Below are 23,397 nucleotides of genomic sequence, written 5' to 3' on the forward strand. Positions count from 1 at the left end.
TTGTTAACTGCGCGTGTTTGAGGATGTGTTTGCCCATCTTTGAACTCATTTAGCGGGCATTTTAACTCCAGGGCGTCTCAAAGAGTCGCTCAATTTGCACGTATTAGATATTGTAGCAACTCATAATGTAATAACTGCACAATAAGTATTACATTATTATTATTATAAAATGTACATAATGTAATACTTTTCTCAAAATGTAATAAAATCTTGAGCTCATAATGTAATAATTTTGACATCATGAGAAAATTATTACATTATAAACTCATTATAATATTTAAAATATTAGTATTCCATTAAAGTACATTTTTAAAAATCTAAATCCAGTCTTAAACTATCTGCGAAATGCAACATTTCAATATTCATGCAATTATTATTATTATTATTATTATTATATATTATATGTTTATTAAAAATATAAATTATATGCTTAGTATTCTTGTACAGTACATTTTAAAAATCTAAATCCAGATAAATAAATAAAACCAGAACTTTTGCACCTTTAAACTATTACTACTAATAGTAGTAGTAATCTGGTGGATTTTATTAAGACTGGATTTAGATTTTTAATGTAGGCCTACTGGAAAGGAATACCAATGCTTTGTTTAATAATAACAACAACAACAACAACAATAATAATAATAATAATAATAATAATAGCTAATAATAATAATAATAATAGCGTGAATTTTTAAATCTGTTTGCATTTCGCAGGTAGTTTAAGACTGGATTTAGAATTTTTTTTTTTTTTTAAATGTACTTTAATGTAATGAAAGTGAAAGTGAAGTGACGTGTGGTGACCCATACTTGGAATTTGTGCTCTGCATTTAACCCATCCAAGTGCACACACACAGTAGTGAACACACACACACACACACACACACACACACACACACACACACACACACACACACACACACACACACACACACACACACACACACACACACACACGGAGCAGTGGGCAGCTATGCTGCGGCTAATACATTTCTCATAATGTAAAAATTGTTATTACATTATGAGCTCAAGATGTTATTACGTTTTGAGAAAAGTAAACTTGAGAAAAACCAACTTACATTATGAGTTGCTACAGATATAACATGTTTACATGAATAGAAATGAAAGTTCAGCGCTGCAGTTCAGGCGCATCCGGCAGGTGGCGGTGTTGACCAGCGAGAAATGAACGTGCGCGAATAGAGCGAGTTTGATGCAAACCACACGAATTTGTGCTTGTAATACTGTAAACACTGAAATACATGGCGATATTTCAAAACTTTAAAACAAAGTTCAACTTTAAAACAATTGTATTTTGTCAGTGTATAGACTACTACACACACTGATGTATGAAGCCTATACTGGAGTGTGATCTGGGACTGTGTGTGATCTGCTCTGTTGTCTGCAGTGTGCGTGCATGCATCAGTGAGTCTCAGGCTCTTTGTTGGCTGGATGGATGGAGGCGGGGCGCTGCGGGGCCGTAGGTCCTTTTGTGCCCCTCACATTTTGGGCAAAACCAGAACCACCGAGCTGCAGACGCGCCAAAAGCATGAAACCTAGCTATACACAAATATTTTGTGAAGAAAAACTTCACAAACTGCGACGTCCGTTACAGAGATGTGATTTTAATACAGCGTTTGAGGAGCGTTGTGAATATTTAGGTGAGTAATAAACTCCTTGTGGGGTCATGAGAAAACTTTCCATTTCATGATTATTATTTGTTGAGTATATTTAGTTAAGTGCGTTATCCAACTTTTTAACTTAGACAACTTTTCTTTATAAACATAACGATTTTCTTTTGTGTTGTACATTTTTGTCTACTGGACTATTCGCTGGTCAACAGATTACCCCGTTACTAAGCAACAGTGATTCTCAACCAGCAGCACGCGCACGCCAGGAATACTTGGAACGATTTCGCTTTCGCGCTGTTAAACCTAACAAGCAAAAAGAAAACAAATTAAATGTATATTAAACTTACTTATAATACTCAAATATTTGGGCTGCCATTGTATTAAAATAACTAATGGCGAATAATACACTCAACCAGAACATTAAACGTATTCCAAATCTGCAACAATTTTAATATCACGTGATCATTTTATTATTATCGTAAAGGATTTACATGTTGATATAAGTTAATAAGAACATTACTGAGAGGGGTGTGTGGGAAACTTTGGTGGGAAACATAACGATATTAAAGATCATACAAAGTTTGGCTTTAGGGCCTCAGGTTCTCCAAAACCCACATGCCGCATTGTCCTTTTTATAAAACTTTTACCATGTTTTTCAAACAAGCAGAAAACAATTTACAATACAAGACATTGTAAATAAACATGTATTTGTGTTATTTGTGTAGTTCTGCGGAGAAGAAGTCTGAAGCCTTCAAGAGTGTGTTTGAAGTCCTGGGGTCTGGCAGGTGTGGGATGCTGTGCACTGTTGTTCAATCTCCCGCCAATATTGCACTCGTCCCGGCCTCCCTGACCACGAGGAACACGCGACTCCCCGCTGGAATCTCCCGCCACAACAACAGCTTATGAACTTCTCGTCCACTAGGGCGGCGTCAGACTGCAGGTGTATCTTCAGCACCAGTGTGAGTATATGACACATGGCGATTTCCAAACTGCACCCTTGAAGGGCACTTCGGGAAGGCGACGCCATTTGTAGAAGCGCTCCAAATGAAAATGAACAACCGAATCCCTTCGCTAAGGGCCCTTCCACATGTCTGTTAGCGAAGGGAACATGCAATAGTCACTTCAAGGAAGTAATGTAATATTTATGGTCATGTTCTGCCCTTCGTAGGGCATAGGGATGCTGAGATGCTCACTTCCGATTGGAATTTGCCATAAGTGGCTATGTTCGGAATGGAATACTAGCTTACTGCTTACTGACTGTTGTGCAGCATGCATTGTATACCGTGTACTCGTTTTGCATTGCATTGTGGGATACAGTATTCTACACAGGGTGCTCTGATGTATACTGCACAATAAAACAAGTGCTTTTAGATAATTCCGGTGTTTATGCTTACATTAAATTCATGTATTATACATACTATATACTGCACAAAAAGTAAGAGTATACAAGCATTATGAACATAATGCATTTAGATTTCTTTTGAGTTTATATAAAATAATTTTAATATAAAATACATTATTAAATATATATATAAAATAATACATAAATATATTAAAATATATACGATTTAATTTGCAATAAATGTAATGTTTAATATATATATATATATATATATATATATATATATATATATATATATATATATATATATATATATATATATATATATATATATATATATATATATATATATATAATTATTTTTTTACTTAAAGAAGCATTCAAGGATAATATAAAAATTTCCCCCACAGTGGCTGAGATGGTTTTATTTGAACTAATGTTAAATATACTTGAGTGTAGAAAGCGAGCTGAACTCTTATTCATCATTAATGAAATATAGAACAGGAGGATTGGGATTGACACATTAAACTGTCACTTTTGCAATTTTTAAAATGGACTCTTGTTATCATAGAACAAAAGAACTGCCGGGTATTTATTGTGTTCTAGAAAATACATAATTTCCCTTTATTTCAAGACATTGTTAATGCATACACACTCTAATGGACCCTTTCAAACGTACACACTCTCATACTCACATTATACGGCTCCGCAACACGCAAAAAAAAGGTAAAATAAAAGTCTTTTCTCTCCTTTCATTCAGTCTCCTCAACCGGAGTGACACAGACGCTGGGTAAATCTCTCATCTGTCCTGGTTGTTTGGCCCCTCTTACACAGGAGCTCAGTGGCCCCACACTGGGTTTCAGGGGGTCTAGAGAGAGACGGAGGGCGTCTCGCTCCTCTCACACCTTTATGTGCATTAGAACCTGTTTACGGTGTGAACTGAAGTCCTCTGGAACAGTATCTGGAAAATATATGTTTAATCTGCTTATTGTTTTATTCTTCTGCTGTAATGCTGGGTTTTGTCAATAAACAACTTTTACACAGAATTTGCAGATTTCTTGAAGACTTTGAGCGTTGGATTTGAGGGTTTGGGGATCATGATTTAAATATCAAAGAGTGGATTAATCTTTACCGTTACAGCGGTAGCGCAGATTGGACCAAATGATGTTCTCTTGAGAGAAGCAGAACACGCCCAGGCGGCCCCCTCGCATGGAGGTGTCAATCACAACATTTGAGTCAGCCACCATCTCTGTGCCTTCATACAGCTTCACCCTGCAACAGGAGCGCGCACACACACACACACGCATGAGAGTCCTCTAACACGTGACTGTAAAACACTACAGTGCGGGACTCAACTACAGGATCCAGATTTAATAAACAACAGCAAAATTGTTTATCATACAAACATGAGCAAAAATGTCCTTAGGATCAAAGACTGAAATTCATTAATATTAATATAATATCACCACAAATTTCATAAATATATATATACACCGATCAGGCATAACATTATGACCTTTATGACATTATAACATAATAACATTGTGTTGGTCCCCCTTTTGTTGCCAAAACATCAAAACTGCAGCAACTGACCCGTCGAGACATGGACTCCACTAGACCCCTGAAGGTGTGCTGTGGTATCCAAGGTTTCCTAGAAGACACTGCCCAAAGCATCACACTGCCTCTGCCGGCTTGCCTTCTTCCCACAGTGCATCCTGTTGCCATGTGTTCCCCAGGAAAGCGACGCACATGCACCCGGCCATCCAAGTGATGCAAAAGAAAATGTCATCCATCAGACCAGTCCACCTTCTTCCATTGCTCCGTGGTCCAGTTATGATGGTCACATGCCCACTGTTGGCGCTTTCGGCGGTGGACGGGGTCAGCATGGGCACCCTGACTGGTCTGCGCCTATGCAGCTCCATACGCAACAAACTGTGATGCACTGTGTATTCTGACACCTTTCAATCAGAACCAGCATTAACTTCTTGAGCAATTTGTAGCTCGTCTGTTTGATCGGACCACTGTTTGATCGGGGCCAGCCTTCTCTCCCCACGTGCATCAATGAGCCTTTGCCGCCCATGACCCTGTCACCGGTCCACCACTGTTCCTTCCTTTGACCACTTTTGATAGATACTGACCACTGCAGACCCGGAACACCCCACAAGAGCTGCAGTTTTGGAGATGCTCTGACCCAGCCCCTCTGATTTGGCCCTTGTCAAACTCGCTCAAATCCTTACGCTTTCCCATTTTTCCTGCTTCTAACACATCAACTTCGAGGACAAAATGTTCACTTGCTGCCTAATATATCCCACTCACTAACAGGTGCGATGATGAAGACAATCAGTGTTATTCACTTCACCTGTCAGTGGTCATAATGTTTTGCCTGATCGGTGTATATCTTTGTAAATGTAAATGAGTTAATACATTGGATATAATATGAATGTAAGTTTGTTAATACATTTGAAATAATGTTTAATAAAATACATTTAAAAATATAATACAATATATAATACTAATATTATATCTAATATATATATATATATATATATATATATATATATATATATAGAGAGAGAGAGAGAGAGAGAGAGAGAGAGAGAGATAGATAACATACCATATTATATGTTGCAAAATATATATTAAATAATATAATTATAAAACATTAAATTACATATATATGTATATATATATATATATATATATATTAGATATAATAATAGCATTACATATTGAATACATTAGATATTGTATATATTAATACTATCATTATATCTAATGTATTCAAAATATATATTAAATATAAATGTAATTATTAAAATTGATAAAATATTACAAAATATTTAGATTTTCTAAGTATTATTCAAAGTAATATGACCAAGTAACAAATTAATTTGTACCAAAGTACTTTAGTCTTAGGGTTAGGTGGGTCTGTAGTCTTATTGGATGCGCAAACTTTTCCATCCACAACAAAATAAACATTTTGCCCTCCCACTTAAAACCCCATTTATTTAGCATTTTATTATTTGCATTTAGCATTGCTTACCCAATTTTGAGAACCGCTGTTCTAGAATATTTGATCTGAATGAAGCCGAGAGCTGTTTTATGCTACAGGCCACTACTAAACTCCACCTGCTCGACCTCTAATTACCTGATAATAAATGAGATCTGATTTGATTTAGCAGCAGGCCGGACTTAAATTGCATTATGTATGAGCAGAGCGCGGTTGCAGCACAATCCAGCGTGAGTGTGTGTGCGTACCGAAGTCCAAGTGCTCTATTCACTCCTCTCACTGAATACAAAGCAGGTGTGTTTATGTGTGTGTGTTTGAAAAGGGCCTTACAAAGCCTCAGCTACACATTGTCTCACACAAATGTGCATACACGTGTATGTACACACACACACACACACACACTAAGCTCCACACAGTTCTCTCTCTTCCTGTAGGTATTTATGCATACTAGAATTTTGGGAATGTTCTGAAGAGTTTAATAATCATGAAGACTCAAAGTTTAAAAGCTTCAGAACGGTTTAACAATGAAATGAGAATTTATCTTAGGCAATTTCTGTTATGACATTATTAAAAAAACATTTGCTGGAGTTTATGCGTTGTTTCTTTGGCAAAGAGCATATGATTTACAACACAATGCCAAGAAATTACTCAGTACAGGAAATCATACACAATACATGTTTAACTGTCCTCTGCGGTCCGTTCTCTCGCTTTCTTTCAACGGCCCGTCCACTACAGTAGTTTCCGTTGGATCTGCATATGAACAGGCACCAAGAAAATTCTTGCCAAGGATTTCATTGGCATGGCAACCACAACAATGGGCGGCCAGGGGGCCCAACCACTCAGCAGAGTCTCAGGGGTGTGAGCGGGGCAAGAGGAGGGGGCAATTGTGAAGAAATTTTAAGGATAACTAGTCATAGCCCCCCCCCAAGTATATCAGCACAAGCTTTTACCAACTGCCGCTCTCACCAGTGCCGTCAATGACCCAATCTGGTATTGCGCCCTCTTGTGACAGCAAATGTGGCCCACAATCGGACAGACAAAAAAGTTGTTTCAGCAGGGACAGATGTCCTCTAATATTACTCTTAATAAAGGAATATGCAAGGAATATACAAATACATATTTAAAATTTAACAAAAACATTTTTGGCATGCAGTCAATTTTTCAATTCGCTACTCACTTTGAAAAAACATGTTTATAGTAATGTATATTACCATTCAAAAGTTTTTGAAAGAAGTCTCTTATGCTGATATGCTCACCAAAGCTGCATTTATTTGATCGAAAATACAGTAATATTGTGAAATATTACTACAACCAGTGTTATTTTAGTAACATTGAGATACTAACATAGTTTTGTTTAGTTAATTTTAGTTCGTTTTAGTAATTTTTTGTCATTTTTATTACTTTTACTTTTATTACTGTCTTTATAGTTTTTTTTTTGTTTGTTTATATTAAGTTTTAATTCACTTTTAGTCTGAATCATTTTTGTACATAAAGTTAAGCTGAATTCAATATTTGTAATATTTTTATATTACATTTTATTGCAGTTAATGTTTATTTAATTTCAAGAAACAAGATTTTTTATGGTTTTGTTTAGTTAACTATAATTACCCTGATTACAACTTTAAAAACCTGTTTTTTTTATTTGAATATGTTTTAAAATATAATTTATTCCTGAATTTTCAGCATCATTTCTCCAGTCTTCAATGTCACATGATCATTCTAATAAGCTGATTTGCTGATCAAGAAACATTTCTTATTAGTATCAATATTGAAAACAGTTGTGCTGCTTAAGTTTGTGGAAACTGTGACACATTGTTTTAGAATTCTTTGATTTAAAAATAATTTATTTGAAATAGAAATATTTTGTAACACGTGTCTTTATTGCAACGTTTGATCAATTTAATACATCCATGCTGAATAAAAGTATTAATTTCTTGAAAAAATAATAAATAAATCTAACTAACAGCAAACTTTTGAACAGTAGTGTATATTGTGCTGCTGCACAATTGTAGGAGATCTCACCTGATGTAGCCGACCTGTGGTCGGTGGCTGAGCTGCCACCGGTACGAGGTTTTATCTTGCCAGCCGACATTACGTGGGTCTTTCCACAGCAGTTTCACCTCTCCATCCGTATCCCCCGTGTGCCACAGAGCGTTACGAAGAAATTCACCGGGGCCTGTACGAGACTTCACTGCCTACACAAACACAAGAGGTCTTACTCCTCAAGAGGTCATATGGACATTAGCAAGCCAATATATTTCAATGAAACTACGCAATTAAGCAACATTTGCACCTTGAGCTGCAGACCCGGTTCAGCCATGGCCCTGAATGGGACTGACTGCCAGTAGGTCTGTTCGGTCTGCTTCCACATCACCACATAGAAACTAGACGAATCCTGATAGCCGAAGATGAAGCCGGCATAGTCGTCGTCAGTCACCGTGTTAACATGAAAAGTTCCCTCAAAGTCCACACCGTTAAACGCTGTGTAACCTGCGGAGAAGTGATTTACAATTTAAGTTTGAGTGTCTGCTGGGCATTTAGCTCTTGAAATCTGAAACCGGACTCACCCATTGCCAAGCCCGGGTCGCTGTTCATGGTTTGCACAATCTCCATACCCTGAAAACCAAATTCATCTGTATTAATACAAGCGCTTAGCAAAGTACATAAAAAGACAGACTTCATCTTTAAATAATATCCATGACATCATAGGAAAAAAAAGAGAAAGTTAAATCTCTGGAAAAAGAAAAGTACGGCAACATGATAAACTTGAGATCAACAGGATTCCCATGATGCTCTACCTGATTAAGCACCACCCAGTTCGGGTCGATCTGAGCGTCGCCCTCCGGGTCTAGAATGACCGTCTGATAGGCTCTGAAATCTGTGAGTGTGACTTCAGCACTTTCTGGGCACACGTCAATCGTATCCAGTACCGCATCATTGTCAAAGTCATTCTCGCATACGTCACCGACTCCGTTACCTAAACGTCAAGAAAGAAAAGAATTAGGCGAGTCTTTAACCAGGAAAATGATTCACCATCGGTGGATATGAAGACTCTTACTGTCCGAGTCTTTCTGGTTGGGGTTGGAAATGAGTCTGCAGTTATCAGGTCCCATGCCGTTGATGGCGTAATTGTCTGGGATCCCGTCGTTATCGTCGTCTTCATCACAGTCGTCTCCGATGCCGTCATTATCCGAGTCAAGTTGAGAGCTGTTTGGAATGTCGGGGCAGTTATCTCGAGTGTCCTGGTGTCCATCACCATCCCTGAAAACACACAACATTCAACATTATGGATATGCACAAAGAATTTGGACAGACAGTCTGAACAAAGCTTAGAGGGCAGCAATCTTCCCATATACAGGTTAATGAGTGAATTTTTTGGGGATTTATATATTTAAATTGACCAGAGTTGTGCGCATACTCACGTGTCTTGGTTGGTGTCACAGACATCCCCAACTAAGTCATTGTCTACATCTGTCTGCAATAGTATTAACTGAGTTTATTATTCATTCATTTAATTTGAGAGAAAAAGTATACAAAATAGACCATTTGCTGCAAAAGCAAAAACTAGCTGTTATTTAGCAAATCATTTGTTAAAGGGATAGTTCACCCAAAAATGAAAATTAGCCCATGATTTACTCACCCTCAAGTCACCCTAGGTGTATATGACATTCTTCTTTCAGACGAATAAAATCAGAGTTATATTACAAAAATCCAGGCTAATCCAAGCTTTATAATGGCAGTGACTGTTGCTCTGTTTGTGAAGTCCATAAAAAATGCATCTGTCCGTCAAATAACGTGCTCTACATGGCTCCGGGAGGTTAAGAACCTCTGAAGCGAATCGATGTGTTTGTGTAAGAAAAAGATCCATATTTAAAACTTTATAAAGTTTCGGCCGATCACCTTCCATATTCAATTTATGGAAAAAGTGTTAGAAGTGCCTCTGCGGTTCAAGAGGCTTTCGTTACCCGGTAGGTTCGTCAGACGTCGCGTACGCATCTTGGATTGCGAGAGGCAATTTAAACACTTTTCCGCGGAAGGCGATCGGCTGGAACTTTATTTTATAAAGTTTTAAATATGGATAATTGTCTAATGCTGCATTCACACCAAACGCGAATAGAGCGTCAAAATCACGTCTACCGCATCTAGTTGGACGCTTGAACATTTTGAATCCATTCGCGCGTCCACAGCGAATTGGACGCGTGTATAAATCGAGCGTTTGAAGCGAAATAGAGAAATATGTCATAAAACATCACTCTGCCTCTTTTCATTTTCATTAAAAATATATATTAAACATTAATAGCCACACAAATGTGGTCCAGGCAACTCCTACATTATCTTCACAGCATGTATATTTAAATATCCTTAAAAAATAAAGTTATGAAACTTAATGAGCGCTGAGTGCCCGGTGATCGCCTGGATCTCACAACTCCAAAACACAAGATTTTTTTTTTTTAAATAGGCGCTTTCTTTATAAATAAACCACATATTTGAGGTTTAAACAACTACATTCCCACCTGAAAAAGTCTTAAAACTACATTTTGTGACACAATAGTATTATTTTTAAATCATGCAGGGTTTCTCATCACGTCACTTTACCACGTGACAGCAGCAAGCAGGCTCCTGATTGGTTAACGCTCTGTGAATTGACGGCAAAGTTCAGATTTTTCAACTCGGGTGTCAGGCGCGAATTCGCTTCAAACGCGTGAATGCACAAAAAGCACCACTCGCGCATAACACGTGTATCGCGCAAGACACTCAATTCACGCCATTCAAGTGAATGAGGCGGAATCGCGTCCATAGGTGCGTCAACGCGCCTTTCCATTGACTTAACATGGAAATCACTCTCGCCAGACGCTCTATTCGTGTTCAGTGTGAACGCAACTTAACACAAACGCATCAGTCACTGTCATTATAAAGCTTGGAAGAGCCAGGACTTTTTCAATATAACTCAGATTTTATTCGCCAGAAAGAAGAATGTCATATACACCTAGGATGACTTAAGGGTGAGTAAATCATGGGCTAATTTTCATTTTTGGGTGAACTAGCCTTTTAACCCAAAAATGAAAATTCTGTCATCATTTACTCACGTCATTCCAAATAGGATTATTAGCGTTAATCAAAACAAAAATTTTTACAAATATTTACGTTACTTAAAATCAGGCTGAAACGAAATAAAATATAAATGGAAAACTAAATTAACATTTTTTGAATTAAAATGACTAAAATTAAAATGAATTGATTAAAATTGCACTAGAATTAAAAATGTAAAAATGAATTAATTAATTAAAGCTAAATAGTAATATGAAAATTAAAATTAACTGAAAAAATAAAATAAAAGTTCATTCAAAATATTCATAAAAAGTATCATAGTATATAAATAATACTAAAATAACCATGGTTCCAAACCTGTATGACTTTTTTTGGTGAAAAACAAATAAGAGAAACTTGCACTGGTCAAAGCCTTCAAGCTTCAAAATGACAAAACACCATAAAGCCTCATCATAAAAGCCTTCTGAGAATATACGACAGCTTTGTAGCTCTCAAATCAAATATGGGCTTTAAATATGTCCTTTTTTTATTTTCCACAGAAGAAAGTCACGTAAATTGGGAATGACATGAGGGTGAGAATATAACTTACATTTTTGGATTAACTTCTTTTTGACTGTATCAACATATAATGAAAGTTTAAAGTTTGATATAAAGTAAGATGCGAGGCAGTACCTGCATGGGGTTGCTGATCTCAGGACAGCTGTCACATGCATCACCCACTCCATCTCTGTCCCGGTCTGTTTGCATTGGGTTCGGCACTTTGGGACAGTTATCCAGCACATTCTGGATTCCTGCAAAACATCCACACACATCACATCCACAAAGGGTGATGTTGTAGGGGCACAAAGTGGAGCAACTCCTCAAGCTGAACAGTATTTACCATCTCCATCAATGTCTTCATCGCATGCGTCTCCCTCTCCGTTACTGTCAGTATCTTTCTGGTCGATGTTGGGAACGGTGGGACAGTTATCGCACGCGTCACCGAATGAATCGGTGTCAGAGTTCTGCTGATCTTTATTGGACACCAACCGACAGTTATCCTAAAACACACACACACACATACTGGTTTCCATGTTTTATGAGAACTTCCCATAGATAATGATTTGTATACTGTACAAACTGTATATTTGTCACCATTCTGTTTAGTTTTGTTTGTGGACTTTCAGTTTGTTTTCATGTCACATGGTTCTTTGTTCCGTTTCCTTCCACTCGTTGGTCTCCCTGGTTACCGTCATTATGAGTTAATTTAGTTCAGCTGTGTTTGTTTAATCATCTCGTTAGTGTTCACCATTTAAGTTGTCCATTCTCCGGCACTATTTGTCCGGTCACCATTGTATTGTGCTGTATGCATGCCTTGAGATTATTTGTGATTAAACTACGTTTTGAACTTGATTAATCTGTAAAACGTGTAAGACAAAAAGTATCATAAACCTTTGTTTATCACAGAGCTTGTTTTTTTTGCCATAATCCAAAAAGCCAATGGGAAAATCCCATTGGGTTTTTCTCAAGGGAACCATTGTGATGCTAACTGCCGTTTGGCCTACAAAGTGACATCATACCTGCACCACTCTATTATGAGAAAATGTGGGATTTTCTTTTACCTTGGATGCATGTAAACCTATTGTAGAAGACCTCCAAAACACAATGAGGAACTTTTAAAAATAGCATACTAATTATTTTAGTAAGTTTTAGTTAATAACAACACTGGTCGGATGGGACACAAACACACCTCTACGTTCTTTATTCCGTCTCCGTCGGCATCCTCATCACACTGGTCTCCAATCCCATCGTTATCTGCATCCTCCTGACCGGAGTTAGGTGTGTAGACGCAGTTGTCCTGAAAAACACAGAAAAAAGTGAAAATCTAAAACCCTAGCATAACACTTAAAATCCTGCTTTCAGACATACTAAATCTAAAAGAGTTCATGGGAAAAGTTCCGGGACTGCAAGCTACGGTGAATCTATCATAAAGTCCAAACAAACCCGAAAACATTGCCTCATCTAGGATGAATAGCTTAATTTACTTGAAAGGTACAAGACATCAAGAATCAAGTCTATAAAGCATCCGAAATAAATAGAACAATATTATTTCCTAATACTTATAAAGAATCACATCAATTCAGTGAATGTTGATACAGCATCAGTGTGTGCAGGGAGAAGGATTGTGGGTAAAATAATACGAGATTCAGACCTGTTTGCAGTGCTTGTTGTTGTCCATGCAGGGCAAGGAGCGGTCCGGATAACCGTCAATATCTGTGTCCATCCCACAAGTGTGACCATTACCAGCCCATCCAACATTACACTAAGAGAATCATAGAGAAGTTTATCAGAAAACTTAGACATAGACCAAACTTAGAAATGTATGATGCAATAAAGATACAACATGATACATGTAAATCTAAGTTTTGGTCCTAACCAGCTAAAGTGATGAGTGACAAGACATTGATTAAAGCTACACTGTGTGATATTTCCCCCCATCTAGTGGTGAAAAGGTATATGACCATCCAGTGAATATTAGTTTCTGTTCCTCTCAATTCCGATTTCGTCTGAACTCCTACGGTGGCCGATTTAGTCCAAGATTAACATGGCGACCTCATCCACATTCGACACGGTGCCATCGAGTGTTAAAACGTGAAAGGCGAAGCTTGAATTTACGGGTATGTCCCTAATGTACTTTCAAGATGGAGGGGCAACATGGCGACCTGCATTTGAACCCCTCACCCGTATGTATTTTCAATGGCATATTATAAACTTACGAGAATACTTTATTACTTGAAAGAAGTAAATATACATTAATGAGCACATATATTTTTTAAAGAACTACGTGTTTTTAGCTAAGAATAAACTAAAAAAGTTACACAGTGTAGCTTTAAAATTCTATTTTGATTAAAATTAAAAGATCAACAGAAAACTGCCATTCACAATAGGATCCTAAAATAACATAAGGGATCATAAATAAATAGTATAGGATCATAAAATAAAATTGTCAATTTCCATTTCATGCCGACTTTAAGTTTAAAATATTTTCTGTTTGGATGTGAATTGCTTGTCTTTCAAATCATACTGCATTGCACCAGGTTAGGAAGTGGTAACTGGAGTGTACACATACAGCACAGGTGACTTCGCCGTTCCGCTGAATGATGCAGTGAGCGTTAGTGTCACAGGGGTTGAAACTGAGCGAAGCGCACGAATTCCGAGGGAAACATCCAGCTGTCTGATTCCCAACATATCCAACTTTGCATTGACCACATCTATATGATCCCTGAGAGAAGGGAAAGTGGTTTAAAATACATTAGAATACACTGTGTGTGATTTCAGCGAAATCTGGGAGTTTTAATGTCTCATACTCACAATGGTGTTGACGCAGACGGAGTTGGGTGTGCAGGCGTTCAAATCAAGACATTCGTCAAGGTCAGAGCATTCCTGAAATAAATTCATGTAAAAAAGATATTTGTTCTAAGTTTATCTTGCTTTGATATCTGATGCAATGACATTCGGGCATTTTTAAGTGTAAATACATTTTAAGTTCACTGTACCTGCAGCTGACTTTTAGCATATTCCATACTGACATTCAAATGAGCCAAAATTACCCTTTATTCTAAACATTTTTGACACTTCCACTGCTTTCATCCTGTTAAATATGTAGCCAAAATAATCAATTATACAGACTATCTTTCAAAAGTTTGAGGTCAATAGAAATTTCAGCAAGGATGTATTATTATATTGATCAAAAGTGACAGTAAAGACATTTCTAATGTTACAAAATATTTATAATTCAAATAAATGCTGTTCTGAACTTTTTTATTGATCAAAAAACGATACTGCATCACATATTAGAATATTAGAATGATTTCTGAAGGATCATGTGGAGACTGGAGTTATGGCTACTGAAAATTCAGATTTGCATCACAGGAATAACTCACATTTTAAAATATATTCAAGTAGAAAACATTTATTTTAAATAAATGTATTGTAGTTTTCCCACATTTCCGGCATTAAAAAGTATTAAAAGTCTGAACTTGGGTTTGCAACTTGACTGTTATGTACGTCTTTTTTTAAACTTTTTTACACAGCATGGTGGAACAAGTGAAGGAGACGCACTGAATGAAAATGCACATTCACTCTCTGACAGTAGATGGTGCTTATGAAACAGCAGAAATCAGCCGTTACCCCAATAACCCTGTAAACAAAGCAGGCTGCAGTACTTTTTGTTTTTGAAAAGTATTATTTCAGACATTCAGTCTCTCTTGAAGCCAATACAGAAGTGACTTAAACTGCAATTCATCGACTGGCCGCTAGGGACAGGCTCCAGAAGGGAGCAGAATCTCATTGAGCCCCATGTTAAAATGCCCAACTTTACAGCAGAAAAACATGTTTACAGCCTGGTACAAATTGTGGTTTTGATCTATACATCTAATTTTGCCCTTCATGACAACTGTGAGGGGGGTGAATTTTTTCATTATACACATTATATAAAGCCTTAAAGTTCTGCATAATTAAGGGCGTGGCCATTTTGAGTGACATGTGGATTGTCGTTTGTCTGCTGTCTGTTAGTCATCATGTCACCTCAGCTCCACCCACGTCCTGCCTCTTTGCCCATTTTCAGTTATCTGGGTGCAATGTGTGCCAAGATGGCAACAGCCAGTTCGACCCTACTTTACGCTTCAAAACTGCTCTTCAGAATCCTATGGGTGACGGCACGGACACTACGTCCATATTTTTTTACAGTCTATGGTCATTTGACATGTCATTTGATCAGTCACATTACGCATTGTTTGAATCTTTACTAAGCACAGTTACATTTTAAGATGTTACGGGTGGTCATGCGTTTACTATTTTTATACTACACTGAGTTGAGTACTGTTTTCATATTACAAATAATACAAATACATATAATACAAAGTTTTTTCTTTATGTGCGTACGGTATTACTTTGAATTTCTTCAGGTCTTAAAAAGTCTTAAATTTGATTTTTTTTTAATGTGCAGCAACCCTGCAATAATATTTCACAATATTACTGTTTTTACTGTATCTTTGATTAAATAAATGCACTGTACCTGGCGGTGACTCTTAGCATATTCCACACCGACTCCAGAGAGAGGTGGACCCCATAGCCCGGGTGGGCAGGGCTCACAGGTAAAACCTTTTGCTGTGTTGACACATGCGCTTGGTGTGTAACATGGCTGAGCCTCTGCACACTGGTGGAGAGAGACATGTTAATAATTCAAATGAGCTAAATATGAATCAGCTTTATGATTAAAAAATGAAGGTTTTCGAATAAACTAATATTTATTTGAGACGCTTGGAACATGAACATAAACAGTCACAATGAGTTCTGGATCAAGACTCTAGGATAAAACCAGCTCTAAATGCCTTCACCCACCTCATCTATATCCTTACAGTGTGTGCCGTTCCCTTTCATTCCCTCCGGACAAGGGCCACAGCTGTATCCTGGGAAATCGAACGTCTCCATGCAGGCTACGCCCTTAAAGCAAGGATTGGGCTGACAGCGCGAACGCGGCTCATGAAATCCTTCAACCCAAAGAGACAAATGATCAAAATCAGATATCTTAAGTGTAGTTGAAAATGAGCTTAAGAAATCTAGTATCATGCAAAAACTACATGCACAAATGAAAGAGCATGGCCCTGCCTGTCAGCGGAGAGTTTTAGGATATATTCATAATGGAATACTAGCTTGCTGCCTACTATTATTAAGTATAGTATGTGAAACAGTATGCATTTTGCAGTGATAAACTTTTCAAACATTGGTGTCACATGACCTCATTATTGTTTTTTAATCAAATTTTGTGTAAAGGTGTCTTTTGGCTGTGATGAGTAAAAAGTTTTTTTTTAAATCACAGCTGACATTACCGGTTCAATCATGAAATGAAAGGTGCAGTCAATTGCATTGCATTATTGTATACATTGTATGAGTGTTCTGCATTGTATACTGGCAGGTTTTGGGAGGGACTATTAATTTGCCTGCAAAATGGCAGATAAGTTCCAATAATTTTGTCAGCGCTGCTACTTGCACTTCTCACTTTTCACATTCTAAACTATTTGCCATTTTTTAACAATCCCGCTGCTGTCATCCTCTCAAATTTGTGGACAAAAAAAATTACATTTACCTTTTCACTGATATACCATTATGTATTTTCACACAAAACACCAATTTTTTTATTTTTATTAAAATCTTTATAGTGTCAGGGAAAATATATATATATATACTACTGTTCAAAAGTTTGGTGTAAGTAAGATTAAAAAAAGAAGAAGAAAGTAATGCTTTTATTCAGGAAGGATACATTAAAGTGAACAAAAGTGACAGTAAATCCAAAAGATTTACAAAAGATTTCTCTTTCAAATAAATGCTGTTCTTTTCAACTTTCTATTTATCAAAGAATCCTTAAAAAAATGTATCTCTGTTTTCACAAAAATATTAAGCAGCACAACTGTTTTCAACATTGATATTAATAAGAAACGTTTCTTAGGCAGCAAATCATCATATTAGAATGATTTCTGAAGGATCATGTGACGCTGAAGACTGGAGTAATGATGCGGAAAATCACAGGAATAAATTACATTTTAAAATACATCAAAATAGAGAATTTTAAATCATAATAATATTTCACAATATTACTGTATTTACTGTTTTAAAATATCTTACCAACCCCAACCTTTTGAACGGTAGTGTCTTCACCCTCCAATCACATAACAATAATGATATAAATCTGATGTTGTCAGGAATTATTCAGTATGTACAACAGTGTGGCACACATCTAGTGGTCAACTGTGGTTCTGGTTATATCACTCTCTTTCTTAACTCAACTGTGTATGAACTTTATGCACAGGTAGCGCTTCTAACAGGACTGCTGATCGTATGCTGCGGTCTGAACGCAGCTCATAAGCTCTATCAGGTTGGTTTGCTACTCACCACACATCTGACACTCCAGAATAGCGTTCCTGACAAGTGACATTTCTTTCACCTAAATAGTAGGAAAACACTTCAACGTTAATCAAACATGTTCAGAGCAGATTCACTCACATGTATACACTCACTCACACACCTGTTCTCTGATGTCCTCTCGCAGCTCTCCCAAAATCTGATTAAAGATGATCAACTGGCCAATCAGAGCCTTAGTGTGGTCACCTGTACAAAAATAATGCAATATCTACCAATTAAATAAATAAAACCCAACAAATTGCATATTGTGACTTCACCAATGTCCTGAGATGTCAACTCACCTAGAATAGAATTAACCTCACCGTTCACTGAAAAACAAAGTTTAAACAAAAAACTTTCAGACAAAGATTTCGCAAGGAATCAAAAAGCTACATATTCAAGCCCCATGTACAGTCTTGTGTTGATGTTGGCTAACCTATGTTATATGAAGAGGCGTCTCCCTGAAAAGGGCAGTCGGTGAGAGCTCCAGCCTGGGCAACAGTGCCACCTAGTGCCAGTTTAAGGGACTCCACTGAGCCCTGGAAGACAAACCTGTTAGTTACAAGAGCTCTGATTTCTGTACGTTCATCGTTTGATCATAGTATTTGATATAATACCAGTTTGGATGCAAACAATGAAAACTCATTATTAAAAAACAAAACAAAAACATTCTTGTGTAGCCTGAATGCTGTTATTTATTCTGTGATCCAGAAAAGGAGAACTCTTTGAGAATCTGCATAGTTCATATCATATGAAAAAAAAAAAACACTATATTGCCAAAAGTTTTGGGACGCCTGCCTTTACATGCACATGAACTGTAATGAAATACTATTCTTAATCCGTAGGGTTTAATATGGAGTTGGCCCACCCTTTGCAGCTATAACAGCTCCAACTCTTTTGGGAAGGCTTTCCACAAGGTTTAGGACTGTGTTTATGGGAATTTTTGACCATTCGTCTAGAAACGCATTTGTGGGCTCAGGCACTGATGTTGGATGAGAAGGCCTGGCTCGCAGTCTCTGCTCTAATTCATCCCAAAGGTGTTCTATCGAGTTGAGGTCAGGACTCTGTGCAGGCCAGTCAAGTTCCTCCACACCAAACTCGCTCATCCATGTCTTTATGGACCTTGCTTTGTGCACTGGTGCGCAGTCATGTTGGAACAGGAAGGGGCCATATTCCCACAAAGTTGGGAGCATGAAATTGTCCAAAATGTCTTGGTATGCACAACCCCACACCATAACCCCCCTCCACCAAACTTTACACTTGGCACAATGGAGTTAGGCAAGTACGGTTCTCCTGACAAACGCCAAGCCCAGACTAGTCCATCAGATTGCCAGACAGAGAAGCATGATTCGTCACTCCAGAGAACACGTCTCCACTGCTCTAGAGTCTAGTGGCGGTGTGCTTTACACCACTGCACTACACACTTTGCATTGCACTTAGTGATGTAAGGCTTGGATGCAGCTGCCCGGTCATGGAAACCTATTTCATGAAGCTCTCTACGCACTGTTCTTGAGCTAATCTGAAGGCCACACAAAGTTTGGAGGTCTGTAGCTATTGACTCTGCAGAAAGTTGGCGACTTCTGTGCACTGTGCCCCTCAGCATGCGCTGACCCCGCTCTGTGATTTTACGTGGCCTACCATGGCTGAGTTGCTGTTGTTCCAATTGCTTCCACTTTGTTATAATACCACTAACAGTTGACCATGGAATATTTGGTAGTGAGGAAATTTCACAAATTAACTTATTTCACAGGTGGCAACCTATCACGGTACCACTCTTGAATTCACTGAGCTCCTGAGAGCAACCCATTCAAACATATATCGAATTGACAGCACTAGTAACTTAATTTTTTGGATTAATTATTAATTTACATTTTTACAGTAGAAATACACACACTACCGTTCAAAAACGGGGGTTTATTGGTTTTTAAAAAAAGAAGAAAAAAGAAAGAAATTAATAGATTTATTCAGCAAAGAAGCATAAAATTAAAAAGTAAAGATTTTTACACTGTTACAAAATATTTATATTTTAGCTTCTATCCTGAATTTTTTTTAACATTGATTATATTAAGAAATGTTCCTTGAGCATTGAATCAGCATATTAGAATGATTTCTTAAGGATCATGTGACTGGAGTAATGATGCTGAAAATTCCACTTTTCCATTACAGGAATAAAATATATTAAAATAGAAAACATTTAATTTTACACCCCCCCCCCCAATTCAAGCAGCCTTGGTAAGCATAAGAGACTTCTTTCAAAAACGTTCTAATATCATACGACCCCAAACTTTTGAACGCAATAGATCATATGATCAAGGTCATATTGTGTTGGATCTCACCTGCATCCGAGCGTATGCCTTGTGGCCATTACGAATCTCCACCAGCTCGGTGTCTCTGGGCAAAGCAACCAATGGGGGCAGCCGCTGGGCGGAGTCAGCCAGACGGCAGTTGACATAGAGCTCGAGGTTCAGGTACTCTCTGCGAAGGCCACCGACTCGTAGAATAACAGACTGAGGCCGTCCGTCTGCCACACTGGGGCTCTGCAGGTTTACTGTGTGCAGCTTCCCATCTTCACGAACATACCGGACCAGAACTAAAACAAACAAACCTTTTAGAGATGTTCTGAGCAGATAACACATTCGCAACCCATTTTGTTTCTGTAATGCATATGAGTGAAACAGGATATTAGATGAAAAAGAAATGTAGTGTGGGACTTTTATTTCCCATATGACTTTTACTTTTATGTACCGTAGTTAAAAGTTTTATCCTTCAAAATTTGATTGGATGGTGAAAATTGGGCATTCCATACCAAATTGGAGCTAAATCTGAATGTAAGTTTGTTGAAAAAACAAGCAACTTGCTATCTGGCTGTTAGTCAACATTATACAACAGCCAGTGATGTCAGTGGAAAAGGAAAGCTGTTTCAGAGCAAAAGCAAGTTGAATATGATACAATAACAATAAAAAAGGGTCATGTCTGCACTACCTTTGTTAATCTTGCTCATGATGGCAATCTCCAGGTACTTCTTGTTATCCTGCTTGTTGTAGAGACCCAGCAAAACTCCACCCAGTTTAGGAGGCAGACGGAACGTAGACATCACATATATATCACTGAGAGTCTTTAGAGCTAATGAGACCTTCTCCACTGCGGCCACAGTCTGCTTCACATCCTCCAAACCCAACACGTCAATCACTGAGAGAGAGAAACAGAGACAGGGAGAAATAAAGGAACAGTCAATTAATAACATCAAGTTGTTCCAAGTTACCCAGTATACTGTTTTTCCCCATGAAACAGAAGAACTTTTGCAGAATCTTCAGGCAACTCTATTTTGTCATACAATGACAAATCATAGTAAACACAGCTGTCAAACTCTAATAAAAGACCAATAAAATGTCCATTATTTATTTGATCTTATCAATTTTTTCATATTGTTTTTAAATATTTTCTCTCCATAATTTATATTATACAGAGTTGTGAGGTTTACTTAAAAAATGTATTCCATTACAAATTAGCCACAATATGAAAGTAGTGTAATCAGATTACTTTTGGATTCCTTCAAGGTCACATAAATAAAGTCAAGTAAAAAGCAATATTAAATATAATTGTAATGTAATGTATAACACATATTTTTTTTCTATTTAATATATGATGTAGCCCTAATCCATGGTATTTATTTTTACGAATCGGTCATCGTAATTGTTATTTGGCTGGTTATAAAGGTAAAAATCGGTCAGTCTAAAGTCAGCTCAGAGTTGAACACACTAAGCAGACCTATTTGTGAATGAATCATTCAGAATGGGTTTGTGAAATGGGTCAGATGATTCATTGGAAAGAAAAAAACGGACTCAAATCGTTTTGAATCGAATCCCATATGAACGAGTCATGTTATCATCACTTTTATAATGCTTTTGCGTCATTTTTGAAAGCTCTAGCTCCATTCATTATACATTGCATATTATTCTAATTCTTTTCTTTTGTGCCCTACATATAGGAAAGAGTAAGTCATACAGGTTTGGCAGAATATGAGAGTGAGTAAATGATGAATTTCCTACAATATTATCTGAGAGAAATTGCACTCGTGTCTCCTCTAAATCTCCTCATGCCCACTGACTCTTTTTCTATCAGAGTTCTATATCTTATCACAGTTGTTTTAACTGGACCAGGTAGAAAAGTTTTACTTTTTGAGTGAATGCGGATTAAAGACTTTAAAATATATATCGATAAGTATAACTGAAGAAAAAAAGTTAGAATAATTACCCGGCACGTCTTGTTTCTGTGCGCTGTCTGCGGACCGGGCGAACATCAACACGAAGAGACTGACCCACACTTTCATGTTTACAAAATATACACGCAAAAATGATGCAGGAAATATCCAGAACAGATCTGTCAGCGATGCATTGAAATACGAAATATTTCCACTGGAACAAGCCTGCGCTGTGCAGGAGAGAGTGAGAGAGAGTGAGCTGCGTTCACAGACAGAGAGAATGAGCTGATCTGAGAACCGAATCCGCCCTCTTCATCATCATACAACACATTATTTAGCTGTAAAACACACACACGCATGATTGATTGCACGAGCAGACTCAGGGCAGGGGTCGTTGTTCACACAGGTTGCGTTCAGCGTTCATAAATAGAGGAACTTAGAGGTTTAGCCTTACTATTTTTAAATTGACACACATGGACGTGTGGTTAATTCTGGAGAACAGGGAAACCATAAAAAAGTTTCACAACTCGGTATAGGTAATTTTCGGAGGTCAATATGTTGAGGGTTCTCGCGAAAGCAAAATATCCTACAGATTTAAAAGTAATAAATAATAAATATGTAAAAATGTAGAATCTACAAAAATAATAATGTGCTTGACGTACGTACGTGGCTTCCGTTCTCGAGCGCCTGTTTAGCGTCAAGTGAAATGCTGTCACTCACTCAGGTAGACTTTTTTGGTAACTGAAAACGTGTTGATGTATCTTGCCCAGACCCACTGCCACCTTTTGGCTTTAATATTTTTTTCCCCCCAGAAGCCACTAGCTACTCAATTCGCACCCTGCCATCACATATCGCTCAAATGCAAGAAAACAATTCTGCAATAAAAACTAAAAAGCCAGTTGGGCAGAGACACAAAAGCTTTCCCTTAAAGGGATAGTTACCCATCTTCAAGTTGTTCCAGACCTGTATGAGTTGCTCCTGCTGAACATAAAAGAAGATATTTTGAAGAATGGTAACCAGACAGTTGAAGGCACCCATTGACTTCCATAGTAGGAAAAAAAAATACTATAGACGTCAAGGGGTGCCATCAACTGTCTGGGTACGGACATCAAAATATATTTTGTGTTCAGCAGAAGAAAGAAACTCAGAGGTTTGGAACAACTTGAGGATGTGTAAATTATGACATTTTTGGGTGAACTATCCCTTTAATTGTAACAGATGGCAAAGCCAA

The 23,397-nt window shown here is 37.5% G+C and overlaps 1 protein-coding gene across 1 annotated transcript; it reads right to left on the reverse strand.

The window, feature by feature from the left end:
* Positions 1-3,333: 3,333 nt before the first annotated feature.
* On the reverse strand, positions 3,334-23,029 carry thbs3a (thrombospondin 3a). The gene is made up of 23 exons (XM_079837628.1): positions 22,220-23,029; positions 20,948-21,154; positions 20,302-20,555; positions 18,402-18,504; positions 18,268-18,294; positions 18,090-18,172; positions 17,957-18,008; positions 16,409-16,557; positions 16,083-16,223; positions 14,378-14,449; positions 14,136-14,288; positions 13,218-13,328; positions 12,756-12,863; positions 11,907-12,066; positions 11,699-11,817; positions 9,400-9,452; positions 9,036-9,238; positions 8,776-8,954; positions 8,545-8,593; positions 8,271-8,467; positions 8,000-8,172; positions 4,100-4,239; positions 3,334-3,928 (listed from the first exon to the last, which is right to left on the reverse strand). The coding sequence occupies exons 1-23, from the start codon at positions 22,293-22,295 to the stop codon at positions 3,867-3,869; spliced, it is 2,871 nt and encodes a 956-aa protein (XP_079693754.1). The 5' UTR covers positions 22,296-23,029; the 3' UTR covers positions 3,334-3,866.
* Positions 23,030-23,397: the final 368 nt, after the last annotated feature.

The sequence above is a fragment of the Gobio gobio genome (assembly GCF_949357685.1).
Source record: "Gobio gobio genome assembly, chromosome: 15".
Lineage (NCBI taxonomy): Eukaryota > Metazoa > Chordata > Actinopteri > Cypriniformes > Gobionidae > Gobio > Gobio gobio.

What these genes read in the sequence shown, in the direction of transcription:
- thbs3a (XM_079837628.1), bottom strand. Translation starts at nt 22,295, where the DNA reads ATGAAAGTGTGGGTCAGTCTCTTCGTGTTGATGTTCGCCCGGTCCGCA. An exon ending in AGGCATACGCTCGGATGCAG is followed by an intron (nt 18,505 to 20,301) that starts GTGAGATCCAAC and finishes TTTGTCTTCCAG; the next exon opens with GGCTCAGTGGAGTCCCTTAA. An exon ending in TGTGACACCAACCAAGACAC is followed by an intron (nt 9,239 to 9,399) that starts GTGAGTATGCGC and finishes GTGTGTTTTCAG; the next exon opens with GGATGGTGATGGACACCAGG.